Source organism: Pristiophorus japonicus, chromosome 2 (assembly GCF_044704955.1).
Source record: "Pristiophorus japonicus isolate sPriJap1 chromosome 2, sPriJap1.hap1, whole genome shotgun sequence".
Taxonomy (NCBI): domain Eukaryota; kingdom Metazoa; phylum Chordata; class Chondrichthyes; family Pristiophoridae; genus Pristiophorus; species Pristiophorus japonicus.
The window spans coordinates 263,752,944-263,769,717 of record NC_091978.1 but is presented as its reverse complement, the minus strand read 5'-3'; the positions used below and the strand labels follow the sequence as shown (position 1 = coordinate 263,769,717).

Genomic DNA, 16,774 nt, shown 5'->3' with positions numbered 1-16,774 from the left:
GAACGTAATAAAATACATGACAATGGATTCATATCGTCTCGAAATGATAAAGTTATTTTATTATGTTAAAACTGAGCTTGATTTTTTTTTAAAGCGATCTTATATTGGTTTGTTTAAATGAATTCATTTTCTTATTCTTTAAAATGTTGTGGATGATATGAGTTTGCAGTGAGAAGTGAAATGAGAATTCTCAAAGAAACCCGCGACATATTTCATTGCTTCTTCAGCACATGTCCCAAGTTTTTCTTTTTCTTCAATCTCAGTGTCTGAATCGCTCATCTCCATCAGATTTGTCTTTATTGATGACTATGCCGATAAGTTCCTCGTCGGTATAAGATTGTGCTACAGCTGTGTCGATGTCAACATGTATCCACTTAGCAATTTCATCCTTTGCTAAGGATTTAAGTGCGTTTGTATCGTGAGCACTGCTGACAATCTCCACGATTTCTTTGACAGCCTGTTTTGTATTAGCCCCAGCATAGAAACCTTCGAATTCTTCTTCATCAGAAGCACTGTCTTCAGTTATGACTGGGCCACAACTTGCGCCAACACCTCATCAGTGTAACGTTTTTTACTGCTCGCCATGCCAGAGAGAATGCGAAGATGGCATCTTTAACAGTGTATGCTCTCTGGAAATCAATGATTGATTGATTGCTATTAATCAATCTGCGAATGAAGTTGTTCCTATAGTGGCACTGGAAGTTTTTTATGACACCCTGATCCATAGGTTGAATAAACGAGGTCACATTGGGGGGCAGATAGCATGCGAAGATGTTGCCACAAATGGACACTAATTTTGACTGTGTGCTCCGCAATTGTCCAGAAGCAGGACACACTTCCCATTAGGTTTGCCTATTTTCTTCATGTTTTCTCGAACCTGGGGGATGAGTTCTGTTGAGAACCATTCTATGAATATGTCCTTGTCCATCCATGCACTTTTCTGAGCCTTATAGCTGACTGGTAAATGAGCAATTCCCTTTAAAGCATGTGGTCATCTTGATTTGCCAGTCACTAAAAGTGGAAGTCTGTGTTCACCAGAGGCATTAGCACAATTTAAGATTGTTAACCTCTTTATTCATCTTAAAGCCTGCAGCTTCCTTCTCCCCTGCTGCAGCCAACGTAGCAGTCGGCAAATACCTCCACAGTAAGCCAGTCTCATCGGCGTTGTACATTTGATCTACAGTCAATTTCATTTCCCATTCCAGCAAATGTGCTTGCATAATTCTGTGCGGCCTCATTATCTGCTGATCTTTTCTCGCCCGACACATCTAGCTGGCAAATGCCATGGCGCTACTTAAATCGTGTGAGGCACCCCTCTGAGAAAATGCACTCTTCATCTGGATTCATTTTCGTCTTGAAGTCCTTTGCCTTTGCTGAAATTTCCACACCTTCAGACCGCTTTAAAGCAAACCATTCATAAAGCACCTGGTCTAGTTTGTCAAGCTTCGGCTTTAGCAAATTCTTGCGGGCCATTACCTTCACGGGAGATTCAGAAGCATCGGTGAATCTTTCAAGATCTTTCTTTTGCTTCTTGATATCTTAAATTGTTGATGATCCAACTTCATATTCCTCCATCAAGGTACGCACACTTCTACCAGCTTCATACTTCTTTATCATTTCTAACTTCTGCTGAATGCACAATATCTTTTGTTTTCTTTTAGTGCCTCCACAAGACATTTTAAATTGTGCACCCGACTGCTTGAACTGCTTTCAATGCGTGTGGCAATTGCAAAGTGAGAAAGAAATCCACATCTGCTTCAATTTATGTGTGCTTGCTAGTTGAAGTGATCGAGATTTTCACGTGTGTGACAGTTCTTTAACGCCTGTGTCAGTTGCGAAGTGAGAAAGGAGTGCACCCCTGAGTCAATTTATGTGTGATTGACACTTGAGGTGATCGAGATATTCACATATGCGACAGTTTTTAAAAACGCCGTTACAGCGGGTTCTCCGTTAGATCCGTGTATGGATTATCGAGAGTTGCCTGTATTTGAAACCATCAACATTCGGAACGTAAGAATTTAGGAGCAGGAGTAGGCCAGATGGTTCCTTGAGCTTGCTCCGCCATTCAATACGATCATGATTGATCTTCGACCTCAATGCCACATTCTTGCCAGATCCCCATATCCTTTGATTCCCCATGAGTCCAAAAATTTATCTCGGGCTTGAATATACTCAATGACTGAACATCCACAGCCCTCTGGGCAGAGAATTCCAAAGATTAACAGTCCTCTGAGTAAAGAAATTCCTCCTCATCTCAGTCTTAAAACACAGACCCCTTATCCTGAAACTATGCCCCCTAGTTCTAGACTCTGCAGCCAGGGGAAACATTCTTTCAGCATCTATCCTGTCAATCCCACCCTGAAGCTTACGGGACCAAAATTGCCCTTTTTTTCTTTTAAAAGAGCGTGGTAACTGGTCTGTAAGCACCGCCTGGAGGGGGAAAAAAACTTTAAGAACTCCGTTTCGCTCAATTCTCGGAGAAAAATCATTTGTATCGCTAGGTGCGCCCTGTTTCGATCGGACAATTTTGGCCCCTATATATTTTAATGAGATCACCTCTTCTAAACTCCAGAGAGTATAGGCCCAATCTACTCAATCTCTCCTCGTAAAACAACCCCCTCATCTCCGGAATCAATCTAGTGAACCTTCATTGTACTGTCTCTAAGGCAAGTATATTCTTCCTTAGGGAAGGAGACGAAAACTTTGCACAGTACTCCAGGTGTGGTCTCACCAAAGCCCTGTATAACTGTAGCAAGTCTTCCTTACTCTTGTACTCCAATCCCCTTGCAATAAAGGCCAACATACCATTTGTCTCCCTAATTGCTTGCTGTACCTGCATGCTAACTCTGTGTGTCTTGTATTAGGGTGCCTAAATCTCTCTGAACACCGACATTTAATAGTTTCCTACCAAAGTGAATAACTTCACATTTCCCCACATTATACTCCATCTGCTACATTATTGTCCACTCACTTAACCTGTCTCAATCCCTTTTCAGGCTCTCTGTCTCCTCCTCATAGCTTACACTTCCCCAAATTATACTCCACCTACCACCTATTGCCCACTCACTTAACCTATATATGTCCCTTTGCAGGCTCTTTCTTCCTCATAGCTTACTTTCTCACATAGCTTTGTATCATCACCAAACTTCAACACAATATACTTGGTCCCTTCATCTAAGTCATTAATATAGATTGCTTGAGCCTCGGCTTTTTACACTGATCCTTGCAGCACCACACTAGTTACAGCCTGCTGATTGGAAAATGACCCATTTGTCCCTACTCTGTTTTCTGTCCATTAACCAACCTTCTATCCATACTAATACATTACCCCCAACCTCATGAGCCCTTATCTTGCGTAGCAATCTTTTATGTGGTGCCTTATCGCATGCCTTTTGGAAATCCAAATATACTACATCCACTGGTTTCTCTCTCTCATCATCATAGGCGGTCCCTCGAGCGAGGATGATTTGCTTCCACAAGCATTCACAGATGTTTCAAATGAAGGACCCGATGTTCCAATCCTGAACTCCAATTGAGGGGGTGGAAGATGCCTGGATTTTTTTAACGTGTGGTAACAGTTGCACATCAGCCACCACACTGGCTCAACAGAGCTAGGCCTTTATCCACTGGCAAGGGTTGAACCAGGACGACTGGAGACCTGCTCTGCTGCACGGACCATATCGCAGTGTGGGCTGGCCTGTGCTGCCACTGGGCCCTCGGCTCTTCTGGGCCCCATACCCTCATTCGCCGCACCTTCGCCCATGATGTTCTAGGGCCCAGCGCTCCAGCTCTATTTATAGCCCCGACCTGCGGTGGTGTTCTCCCACAGGTTGGGGTAGCCCACGATGTTGCAGGGCCTGGCGCTTTTCTACCCTGCTAGTTACATCCTCAAAAAAACGAAAACATTTGTCAAACACGATTTCCCTTTCGTAAAACCATGTTGACTCTGTCTAATCATATTATGATTTTCAAAGTGCCCGGTTACCACTTGCTTGATAATTGTTGCAGCATTTTCCCGACGACTGATGTCAGGCTAACTGGCCTGTAGTTTCCTATTTTCACTCTTCCCTCCTTTTTTGAATAGGAGGGTTGCGTTTGCTATCTTGCTGGGACCATTCCAGAATCTAGGGAATTTTGGAAGATCACAACCAATGCATCCACTATCTCTGCAACCACCTTTTAGAACCCTAGGCCATCAGGTCCAGGGGATTTTTTGGCTTTTCATCCCATGAATTTCTCAAGTACTTTTTTTTGACTGATATTAATTACTTTAAGTTCCTCACTCTCATCAGCCCCATGGTTCCCCACTATTTTTGGTAGCTTTTTGTATCTTCTACTTTGTTTAAAGTCTCCTTGTTCCCAATATAATTTTTCCTATCCCATCCTCTAAGGGACCAACACTTACTTTTGCTACTCTTTTCCTGTTTACATACTTGTAGAAGCTCTTACAATCTGTTTTTATATTTATTACTAATTTTTCACTCATACCTGCTTCTCCATTCAATAAGCACAACAAACTATATATTTAACAAATGGGGAAAAAATGCATGGAACAAGGAAAGTAAATAGTAAATAATACTGCAGAAAAACACTTTTTTGTAAAGGGAATGTAATGAGATTAGATATTGAGAGAAAATATTTAATTCCACAATATCAGACTGTCAACAAATATTAAACAAAACCCCCATTGGTGGAAAGCTCTGGATGCCTTAGATGCAAAGTCAGCTGTCCCTCCCAAGCATGATACACTTAATCATATGTCATGTCTTAAATGACTCATATACTGTATCCCAAAATGTTTTCATCATCTCCTTAGGGAACCTATTCCATAGATTTACCACTTGCTTACTGCAATGCTGGCTTAAATTTTGTCAATTCGGCCGGTCTGGTGCGGGCGGTGGTCAGGGCGGGTTGTGACCCCCATCGCTAGTTCCATCCCGCTGCTGAAAACAAAGTTGCGTTAATAGGGCCTATTAAGCCCGCCCAGTGTGTTACCCAGACCAATTAAATAGAACGGGTCTGGTGACGTCCTTCAAGACACATTTTCAGCTGGGATCTTTAAAGGGACCATGGCCACATTAGATTTGAAGTTTAATCTAACATGGTGCTGTCAGTGCATTACAGCATTGGAGCACTGCAAACACTGGCAATGACGGCACAGAGGTAGAGGGCTGCACCCAGGCTCCCTCATGACTCCCTCCATATGCTCATAGAGGCAGTCCGAGCACGCAAGGAGGTCCTCTTCCCTTCCGATGGGCAAAAAAAGACCTCACCAGAAGACAAAAAAAGTCTGGTTGCAGATTGCAGAGGAGGTCACAAGCAGGGATGTGTTCAGGAGGACCTGGGTGCAGTGCCACAAATGTTTCAATGGTCTCATTAGATCGGGAAATGTTAGTACAAAGCCACACTCAACTTCATTCTGCTGTGTGTCTCATCACATCGGCAGCACTCTGCCTTCCCTACCTGACTCCTGCACATGCTTACTCACAATAACATACCTTGCACCTCCGCCCATCCCTCTCTATTTGCAGAGGTAGCACGGGTAGCAATATAGTGAGGTGCTGATGCCCTATGTCTTGTGCAGCATTATGTGATTGTGGCGAAGGTTAGTGGTGTTGGTGCTGCTGGTGCTCCTGGTGTTGGGGCTCATCATGGTCCGATTTTGAGCACCAAGGTAAGATGGTATAAATGACACCCATATTCATAGAATAGATGGCAGGTGAAGTACAGATGACAGAAGCATTCTGCCAATGGTGAAAGAGTTCTTCCAATGAGGCGAGACTGGATGGAGACTTTGCTGAAAAGACTTGCAGCCTGTAGCATTTGTGCTGGAAATGGACTGAGCAACAGCTTCTGTCTGAGGAAAATGCTCATCTGTCAAGTGGGAGCTTTTAATGTACATTTCATGCTGTCAAGTAATCAGCTGGAGCAATGGCCACAGAACCTCCGCCTCGGGTTGACAGATGTGTTTCCAGAGCAGCATGGTTGTCGTGGCCATGCAGGGAAATTTAAAAATGTAAAAAAAGAATGTACCCACCGATCACGCCCACTATCATTCTGGAAAATTCCGGCTAATGTTTCTGCAGATTTGTTTTAAATTTTCCCCTTCAAGCGGATGTCTTGTCTCTACCACCTTCATTAGCTTTGTATCGTCTGTAAATTTAGCCACCGTTCTTGTGGCTCCTACCTCCCGATCATTATGAAGATATTAAACAGAGAGATCCAAAATAGACACCTGTTAAAGAAAGAACTTCCATTTATAAAGTGCCTTTCACGACCTCAGGACGTCCCAAAGCACTTTACAGCCAATGAAGTAATTTTAAAGTGTAGTCACCGTTGTAATGTAGGAAACACGGCAGCCAATTTGCACACCACAAGCTTTCATAAACAGCAATGTGATGCTATCCCTGGCTGATGATAATCCCTCTGGGTTCTATTGGTCAACCAATTACGTATCCATTGTAAAATTTTCCACTGCTTTAAAAAAAATTTATTTGCCTTTCTAGAAGAACTGTATTAAAAGATTTTATTGAAATCCAAGTACACGACATCCACTGCCTAACCCCTATCGAGCTTCTTTGTCACACCTCAAAACCAGTAAATTAGATTGGCAAGACCTCCCCTTCATGATTTTATTTATACCAAATGCTCCATGATCTTATCTTTAATAAGTGTTTCCCTAAATTTACTCTCAATGGACATCAAACTCACTGGTCTGTAGTTTCCTGGGTCATTTTTGCTACCCTTTTTGAAAATGGGAATAACATCTGCCTGTCTGCAATATTCAGTGATTTGTGGCAGTTTCTGCAGTGTTCTGCCTTAGCTCCACAGGGATCCTCAGATGCATTTTATATGGCTCCTGCGATTTATTTATCTTTTGCACAGCTGTTTAGCAACCAGGCTGGTAGTAATGCAAATAGTGTCACAACTTACCTCTGCAACATATTCTAGTTCCTTCTTGAGATCAAATAAGTTACCTATCTCATCCTTGGTGAAAACGGACACAAAAAACTTATTTAGCACTTTTGCAGCTTGTGCAGCATCAGTTGTCAAGCCCTCACCCGATCCCACTTTCAGTTACCACACCTGCAACCTTGTTTTCCTTTTTCTCTAAATATAACTTGGAAAAAAAAACTTTTTTATTATACCGAATCCTTCACTTCTCTTGCCTTATTCAATTTTAAAAATGTCTTTGCCATTCTGATTCCCCATTTTACACACCTTGCATGCCTTTTAGTATTGAATCTGTCTTAATTCTGTGCCATTTTCCTTCATGGCCTTAAATGCCATTTTTTCCATTACTAGTGGTCACTACAGGTTCTTCACCAAGTGATTATTCTTAAATTTTCCTGATCTCAAGGGCCCTGATCCAATTGTAGTATATCCTAACACGCACCCAGACTGAAATCAGTGACTCAGACCAGGAACTGAGCATTACATTATACTTTAACAAAACTTAATGTTAAAGGAACAGAGAAAAAAGTATGCTACTTGTGCACATGGTGGGACTGTACAAGTTACTGTGCATGATATGTAGGGTCCTGATATTTGTCCAATGTGTGTGAGAGTTTATTGACCAGTTAATGTGCCTATTGATTCTGTAATTTACACACTGTATTGGTACTGAGATAATCATTATATTTGGGTACATTTGTGTTTCTAGCTTTTTTATGTTTATGGAGTTTCAATTTTGGTTTGTTTTTAAAAAGAAAAAAATGAGTTTGCTAAAAAGCACCGTTAAATGTTGGAAGTGTTTAGAGGGAAGACAGCAGATTGAGAATTGAGAGGGAGGGAGGGAGGGAGGTATTAGAATTGACACTGATCTGTTGCCAATTTTCTTTCTTCCCCTCCCCTCCCAATCACAGTATGTCATGCTTTAAGTAAGTGGTACAGCCAGGGTGATTAACAGCTGACATAGGCCATACTTGGGTACCACTAACAATAGCTGCTTTACATATCTACCTGACAACCGTACTAAAATTCTTCACATTCACAGCGTGAGCAAAGTGCAGAGCTGTGCATCTGCTGAAAAGATACCTAAGCTAACATGCACTAGCCACTAACTGTAATATTCAGCTGTGGCCTCAAACATGCCTCCACCTCATTCCAAGCATGCTGCAATGCTTGACCTATGGCGATGGAGCCTTGGATTAGAAGCAGGGCCATCCTCCTCAACCTCCTTTCATGCAGTACCACCAAATGGGGCTCAGGTGGAACGCTGTGTCACTTACCCATAGATTCCTGTCTGCACATTGGGTTTCCTTTCTCTTAATTTTTGCCCAACATAGGAACAGGAGTAGGCCATTCAGCCGATCGAGCCTATTCAACCATTCAATGAGACCACGGCTGACCTGTATCTTAACTTGCATTCCAGAATCTGAATCAAATTAAACATTGTGTTTGACCAAACATTTGGGCTGGATTTTGCCGGGTGCCACCCACATGGTGTGGGGGGAGACCCGGGAGATGGTGCAAAACCCAACCTCTGGGGAGGGCCAGGCTGATGGTGGAGGAACTTTGTGGTGGGGGGGGGGTGCGCGCGGGAGCAAGCATACCTGCTCCTCCCGGCCCATAAGCGATTCTCCCTGAGGCTGAGGCCATCTCGTTGCAGCCAGCGGGAATCCCGAGTCCCGGGCTCTCCGCCCGCCTGCAGTGAAGCAGAGGTTTCAGGCTTCATTATAATATTTACATTTCTAACCTGCCTTCTGGCAGTGGGTTGGCAGCCGCACTCCTCCTCCCCGGTCCCTCCTGTTAAAGGTGAAAGTGGGCGGGTTGGGGGTCAGGGTTCACATTTTTTCAACTTTCACTCCCCACCCCTCCCCCAATGCCTCCAACCCACCCATTCTTACCTCTGAAAATTCCGGCCATTGTCTTTTGAAGCTGTTTACATTTGTGGATTCCATCTGTCTCTAAACTGCCACTGCAGGACATAATTCACATGGGACAAAAACAAAATACTGCAGATGCTGTGAATCTGGAAGAAAAAGAAAGTACTGGAGACACTCAGCAGGTCAGGCAGCATACATTGAGAAAACACGGGTCAGTTCATATTTCAGGTATAAACCCTTCGTCAAAACTGAAAGGTACTACAGATGAAAAACATTTAAAAACGTCAACTGACACATGTTTTCTCGGCGGATGAGGCATGACCTATTGAGTGTTTCCAGTATATTCTGTTATAATTCAAACTGGATTAGTTCTGATTAAGTGGAAAATATACATATGTATATCTGGGTTGGAGTGCCATGTTTGCTATTTTTTTTTTTTACATATTTTGATGTGCTGTTATTTGAGTCAGACAAATAAGGGACTCCATTAGGTTCGTGCAAAGCTTTTCATGGAAGTTTGGTCCAAAATTACTGAAAGGGCTTAGAGATTTGATTGTTTGGGAATAGTCTATGTAAAGCTAGGTCTGGGATAATGATCTGTCAATGTGGTGGTTTCCAACATTTAAATAGATCAGATGTTTCTGGTGATCTCCTGTATTACTCCCAATAGTAAAATTGTTTACCTGAAGGCTTGCTATCCTAGGTGGTACGGTTCATAGGAAATTTGTGCTTTTGCATTGAACACAAGTAAGGTGTATGCAGGCATGTTCCAAATCCTTGATGTCTTCTCTAGGAAATATACATGGGGGTTGCTTTGCATTGCAAAGGAACATATGGAGATGTCAATCGGTCTAAATTCAAAGAAAACTTCAATTCTCAGCTGTGTCATTTCTTATCTTTGACATGTGCAAAGGTTAAAAAAAAATATTGAGCACTTGTAACATAACATGAGTGGAATTCTGTATTTTCTATGGGACAACTGTGATTCAGCAACCTCACTCAGACACCATTAGGATAGCAAGACTGGAAATTAAAAATGTCATACTGTTGTGCCCTCAGATATGCAGAATTATTTTTACTTTGAATAGTGATGCATAATGATATTAAATGTATTCTCAGATTGCTAAATACTTAATTTTACTTGATGGAAAATTGCACATTTAAATTTTTTTTCTGGTGTCTTCATAGGAACTGCGCTACAAACACTATCAGTCCTGTAGAAAAGACTGGAACTGCTTTGTGACTGAAGAATGTTCTGGTAATGAAAATGGTGTAGAGCCTTCAGCATCTTCTGGTATTTGTACAGACCTGGTCAAAACATCTGATGGAGTACAGCAGCCTCACGTTAAACTATTTAGTTTCGGTCAACCCATAAAAAAAGTGAAAAAGAAATTCCGTGGCAACGGTTCAAGCAATTTAGAGTTGTCTTTGCCTCTTGATTCAGGAGCCGCTATCAGTACCCCATCAGTTTCAAACTCTGAGATGTCATTATCCAATAGTTTTAAAAAGTTGCTTAATGTAGGAGAGAAAAAGCAGAAACACGATCCTGTTCCTTCATTATCAGTTGATTCTGAAACCATCTCAAGCGCCACAAGCGTTGTTAGAAGCCTGGGGACAACAACTGCCACAGTATCTCTTCCAGTCACTCAGAGCTCATGTACAATAGTGACGGGCTCTGACAGAACAGGTGCACCTCAGCAAAAGACATTTTGCCCCAGTTCTAGTGGTTTCACAGTATCTAAGTGTTCTGGCTCATCGCCCACACACAAAGCTTCCAGTAATTCTATTTTTGGTATCGGATCAGTTAACCCCACAATCACTTCTGGAGGTTCACTGCCATCCATATTTGGAAAGGTTGCATATAGTACCTTAGGCACCAAAATAGGAAATCAGCAACCACTGCCAGCGTCGGCAAGTTTCATGTTTGACCAGCTTAATGTATCTTCCCCTACAAATAATTCAACCAGTAGTTTGACTTCTCTGTTTCACAATAAAACTAGTTCGGATTCATCTTGTAAAGATGTGAACCATCATAGTGGGCAAGCAAATTGCATCACATCAGCCACTTCCAATGGCAAAGTGCTTTCAGATTCAATTGGAAAAGCATCCATTTTTCCCTTTGGAAATGTGACAGATGAAAGTTCACCAGAAATCTCACCAAAACCATCTTTTAACTTTGGTACTTTGGGACCCTTGTGTAGTCAAACAAAGATGGCACCATTATTTTCTGTTTTCAATCCTGGAACTGAAAAATCTGAATTTTCATTCAACCTTATCCCCAATACAAAATCAGCAACCAGATCAAGTGAATCCTTGAGAAACTGGAAAGGTTCAACTTCTACCACTGGTTCAGTTGTTGCAAGAGATGATGCGTCTGACCTCTTTAAAATTGCCCAAGTATCCAGCAGTGATGTTCCAAATTTGAATGGAAAACAATTTTTATCAACTGTCGGCAAATCGACAACAGCAACTCCTGTTTTTAAATTAGAAAATCCACCTATTGTCAAGCCTGCTTCATCTTTCTTTGCTTCACTGTCATCAGTTCCCTCCTCCTCATTCTCAACACCATTTGCACAAAACTTTCTGCCAACTCCAAGCAGCATAAAACCATTGAATCTTTTTGCTAGCTCTGCTGAAGTGTCCTCCGTTTTCTCCAGGATAAATTCAACTGGCTCCAATTCTGTGACTTTTACAACCGGTTTCGGTCGGGAACTCTCCTCAGCAGTCAGTCAGCAGCAGAGCACTGTTACACCGACCGATGTTACCAAAGTGGTGAAAAGCTCAAACTTCAGGATGCCGCTAACTGCTGAACCATCTAAACTTAACAGGACACATTCATCTGGTTTTAATCATGAGGATCTGTCACCGGTGGTACATCAGCAGCAAAGTACTGATAAAACACCAACTAATATCGGTGTTGAAACCTACAAACTAAAAGAAACTTCAGTAACAGAAATGTTAACTTCGGAACCAGCAGTATTTCACAGGACAGAATCAGCTAGCTCCAGCTGTGCGGATTTTGCAGCAGGTTTCAGCAAGGAGTTCTCTTCAGCAATCAGTGTTTCATCCATTGATGTTACTGTCAAAACCTGCAAAACAAAGGAAGCTTCGACATTTGAAGTGCCCATAAGTACACAACCATCTGTAATCGAGATAGAATCAGTTCCACTTTTACAACCTACGGACATAACGCCTTCACTCTCAAATCCTTTAGAGAGATTTGGCAATAATACCTATAAAAAAGGTAAAGAACCTCTTGTTTTCAATGATCAAAGCAATGATGTACAAGAATCACATTTTTTTGAAAACCAAGGACACACTAATGCTCCACAAAATTCTGAAGCCACCAGTGACCTATGGCCTGTAGAACATGAAGATAACACAAGTGATAAAAAGGACACTTCTTTTAGCCCAGAGAGACGGACCAATATAGAAGCACTACATTTGTCGTCACATGGAGGAGATCCAGCATTTGTTCCACAAACTATTGCATCTAATAGCAGCCGTTCTGCAGAAGCTAATAATGGAAGCACAAAAGAAGATGATATCCAGAGAAAAGCAACAGATCGCTCACTTTTCACTGCTCCTTTTACAGTTTTTTGCCCAATTTTTACATTTGGTGCAGGTAATGATTTCCAGTTCAAACTGGGTGCAAGTGTCCAAACAAGTGCAGCAGGGCGAAAGGGGATTAATAGGGGAGATTGTAAAGCTGTATACAAACCAATGTTCCCATTCCCTCCACCAGTTAATCACCCACCTGCAGCGATAGATGGAGAAGATGTTCTCTTCTCCAACAGAGCAAAGCTATATTGTTTTGAAAGGACATCCTTGCAGTGGAAGGAGCGAGCATTTGGAGAAATTAGAGTTTTAGAACATAAAATGACAAAAGTACCACGACTAGTGATGTGGAACACTGCTAATAAATGCTGTGTCAATCACTGGATCACAAGAGACCTGAAGCTGAAGCATGCAAAAGTCTGTTATCACAGCTGGACTTGGTGTGCACTGGATTATTCGGAGAAGAAACACACCTTTTTAGATTTGGCCATACACTTTAAACTAAAAGAAATGGCTCAGGTGTTTAAGGAGGTCGTTGAAAAAGTGCAGAACACAACTGAGATGTCTAAATTAGCAGAAAAAAAATTGTGCTATTTGGCAGAAAATGGAAAGTTTGACCAAAATGGAGATAACCGTCCAACTTCATTTGTTGGGGCATCGGATTTGGAACAAGAAGAAAAGTCACTGCGAGGTAAAGCCCACAGAATGCATCTTTCAATACAACATAATATTTCTCTGATGTGAGAAGCTGTAAATAGACTAATTTTAGATATGTTTAATTAGAAGGATCACTGGAATGCTTATTCATATTTTCAGCATTTTTAACCACTACATACATACACCCATTGTTTTTATTTCAGCAACTGTACATATCGCATTTGTTTTTAAAATATAGTTGATTGCAGACTCTATGGGCCCAAGTTTCGGGCCGCGCTGTTTTAGGCGCAGCCCGGACCTGGACGCCCGTTTTTCGCGACATAAAGTGCGCCTAAAAAAAACTTGCCTATTCTCCGGCTCCCTGCAGGCCCTCTGGAGCTGGGCGCGGCGCAGCACGAGCTGTAGGGGGCGGAGCCAGGACCCTGCGCTGAAAACAGTGCCGGGACCTCTGCACATGCGCGCTACAGTGGGCAGTAGCTCCAGGCGCCCAAAACTGGGAGGGGCCCGAAGCACGCAGCCCCTAACCCTGGCCAAATGGCCTCACTGGGGCTGCGCGGATAAGGCTCCTCCCACCCGACCGGACCTGATCCGACCTCCGCTCCCCGCCCACGGACCTCCGCGACCCCCCCCTCTCCCCCCCCCCCCCCCCCCCCCCGAGATCCGACGCCACCTACCTGTAAATCCAGCCCGAAGTCTTAGGCCCGGCCGTTCAGCCTCCTTCTCCCACTCTCCCCCCCGCCCCTTCTCCTTCTCCTCTTCCCCCCCCCCCCCACCCCCTTCTTCTCCCTCCTTCTCCTCCCCCTCCCTCTCCCTTCTCCCCCTCCCCTCACTGTCAGAAACACAGACACTGACAGACAGAGAGTGAGAGACACACACACAGACAGACAGAGAGATAGAGACACTGACAGAGACACACTGTGGGGGCCGTCCCAGCACGCTGTTGGAGGACTCCCGGTGCTGCAGTCGGTAAGTATTAAATGTTTTATTTATTGATTTTATTTATTTATTTATTTTTTATTAATTTTTTTTGATTGATTTATTGGTTGATTTATTGATGTATTTATCATTTATTTGTAAAACTGAAGTGATAAATCTTTGTAAACTTCCCTTTAAACCCTAGGCCCCCCCCCCCCCTTCCCTACTCCTAATTTGTAACCTATGCCTGATTTTCTAAGGTTTTTTCGAACGTACAAAAATCTTCACTTACTCCATTCTAAGTTAGTTTGGAGTAAGTTTTCACTGCCTAAACTTTGAAAATAGGCGTAAGTGGCCGGACACGCCCCCTTTTGGAAAAAAAAATTCTGTTCCAAAGTGAAACTGTTCTAACTGACTAGAACTGGAGCAAATTAAATGCCGAGAATTCAAATTTCTAAGGTACTCCATTCTAAACCAGTTGCTCCAAAAAGACAGGAGCAACTGAGGCCGAAACTTGGCCCCTATGAAATGATTAATGGAGCAGTCTAATTGCTTCAAGTTCTGACGTTTTTTGCTTGCTCCCAAAAAACTTTTTTTTTAAACTCATTTTCTCTTCTCACCCCAGTCCTCTGAAATTGACTCCTTCCTGGGGGATAATTTCACAAGCATTGGTCGCCTTATAGTACCTAATTCAAATAACTTATTCACCGGAATAAGAACATAAGAATTAGGAACAGGAGTAGGCCATCAAGCCTCTCGAACCTGCTCCACCATTCAACAAGATCATGGCTGATCTGGCTGTGGACTCAGCTCCACTTACCCACCCGCTCCCCATAACCCTTAATTCCCCTTATTGGTTAAAAATCTATCTATCTGTGATTTGAATACATTCATTCAATGAGGTAGCCTCAACTGCTTCCTTGGGCAGAGAATTCCACAGATTCACAACCCTCTGGGAGAAGAAATTCCTTCTCAACTCGGTTTTAAATTGGCTCCCGCTATTTCTAGTCTCCCCGACCAGTAGAAACAATCTCTCTGCCTCTATCTTGTCTATCCCTTTCATTATTTTAAATGTTTCTATAAGATCATCTCTCATCCTTCTGAACTCCAACGAGTAAAGACCCAGTCTACTCAATCTATCATCATAGGGTAACCCCCTCATCTCCGGAATCAGCCTAGTGAATCGTCTCTATACCCCCTCCAAAGCTAGTATATCCTTCCTTAAGTAAGGTGACCAAAACTCCACGCAGTACTCCAGGTGTGGCCTCACCAATACCCTGTACAGTTGCAGCAGGACCTCCTTGCTTTTGTACTCCATACCTCTCGCAATGAAGGCCAACATTCCATTTGCCGTCCTGATTACCTGCTGCACCTGCAAACTAACTTTTTGGAATTCATGCACAAGGACCCCCAGGTCCCTCTGCACCGCAGCATGTTGTAATTTTGCCCCATTCAAATAATATTCCCTTTTACTGTTTTTTTTTCCAAGGTGGATGACCTCACATTTTCCGACATTGTATTCCATCTGCCAAACCTTAGCTCATTCGCTTACCCTATCTAAATCTCTTTGCAGCCTCTCTGTGTCCTCTAGACAACCCACTTTCCCACTAATCTTTGTGTCATCTACAAATTTTGTTACACTACACTCTGTCCCCTCTTCCAGGTCATCTATGTATATTGTAAACAGTTGTGGTCCCAGCACCGATCCCTGTGGCACACCACTAACCACCGATTGCCAACCTGAAAAGGACCCATTTATCCTGATTCTCTGCTTTCTGTTAGTTAGCCAATTCTCTATCCATGCTAATACATTTCCTCTGACTCCGCGTACCTATTTTCTGCAGTAACCTTTTGTGTGGCACCTTATCGAATGCCTTTTGGAAATCCAAATACACTACATCCATCGGTACACCTCTATCCATCATGCTCGTTATATCCTCAAAGAATTCCAGTAAATTAGTTAAACATGATTTCCCCTTCATGAATCCATGTTGCTTCTGCTTGATTGCACTATTCCTATCTAGATGTCCCGCTATTTCTTCCTTAATGATAGCTTCAAGCATTTTCCCCACTACAGATGTTAAACTAACCGGCCTATAGTTACCTGCCTTTTGTCTGCCCCCTTTTTTAAACAGAGGCGTTACATTAGCTGCTTTCCAATCCGATGGTACAACAGTGTGTGTCAGCAGGCTATTTGACAGTGAGGGACTGATTCTGATCTCTCCATTTTTTCTCTCTCTGACTTTGTCACTCTCTTTCACCTCACTCACTCACTCACTCAGCAGAATTTGCTAGCCAGTTACAGGAGTAGAAATTTTGTCTGATTTCTGTGTTTTGTAGACTGCAGCATTGAGCTCATTTGTAGAGTCTACCTCTGCCCAACTGAGGCTAGTCAGCAAAGATGGGGATCAAACTTGGGATCGTCCTGGTCTTTGGGCTAAGCTCTCACTGGATAGACCCCCTGAGATATTGGGCGAACTGCAAAAAGATTTTTTTTTTAAAGTTCCAAAAGATCTTTACATAGGATATATAGCACAGAAACAGGCTATTTGGCCAACCAATCCATGCCGACATTTATGCTCCACTCGAGCTTCCTCTTGTCTTTTCTCATCTAGATCTATCAGCATAACCCTCTATTCCCTTCTCCCTCATGCTTGTCTAGCCTCCCCTTCAATGCATCTACACTTCGCTTCAACCACTCCCTGTGGTAGCGAGTTCCACATTCTCACCAATCTTTGGGTAAAGAAGTTTCTTTTGAATTCCCTATTAGATTTCTTGGCGACTATCTTATATTGATGGCCTTGAGTTATGCTCTT

General features: G+C 42.7%; 1 protein-coding gene across 2 annotated transcripts in view; it reads left to right on the top strand.

Annotated features, from left to right (window-relative positions):
- LOC139245829 (serine-rich adhesin for platelets-like) overlaps positions 1-16,774 on the top strand; it is a 63,314-nt gene that overhangs the window by 34,152 nt on the left and 12,388 nt on the right. The window contains exon 8 of one of the 2 annotated variants that reach the window (XM_070871331.1): positions 10,017-12,453. In XM_070871331.1, the coding sequence (XP_070727432.1) occupies positions 10,017-12,453 (2,437 nt within the window). Of the gene's footprint in view, positions 1-10,016; positions 13,078-16,774 lie in introns of both variants that reach the window. The other variant, XM_070871330.1, reaches the window with a different exon arrangement.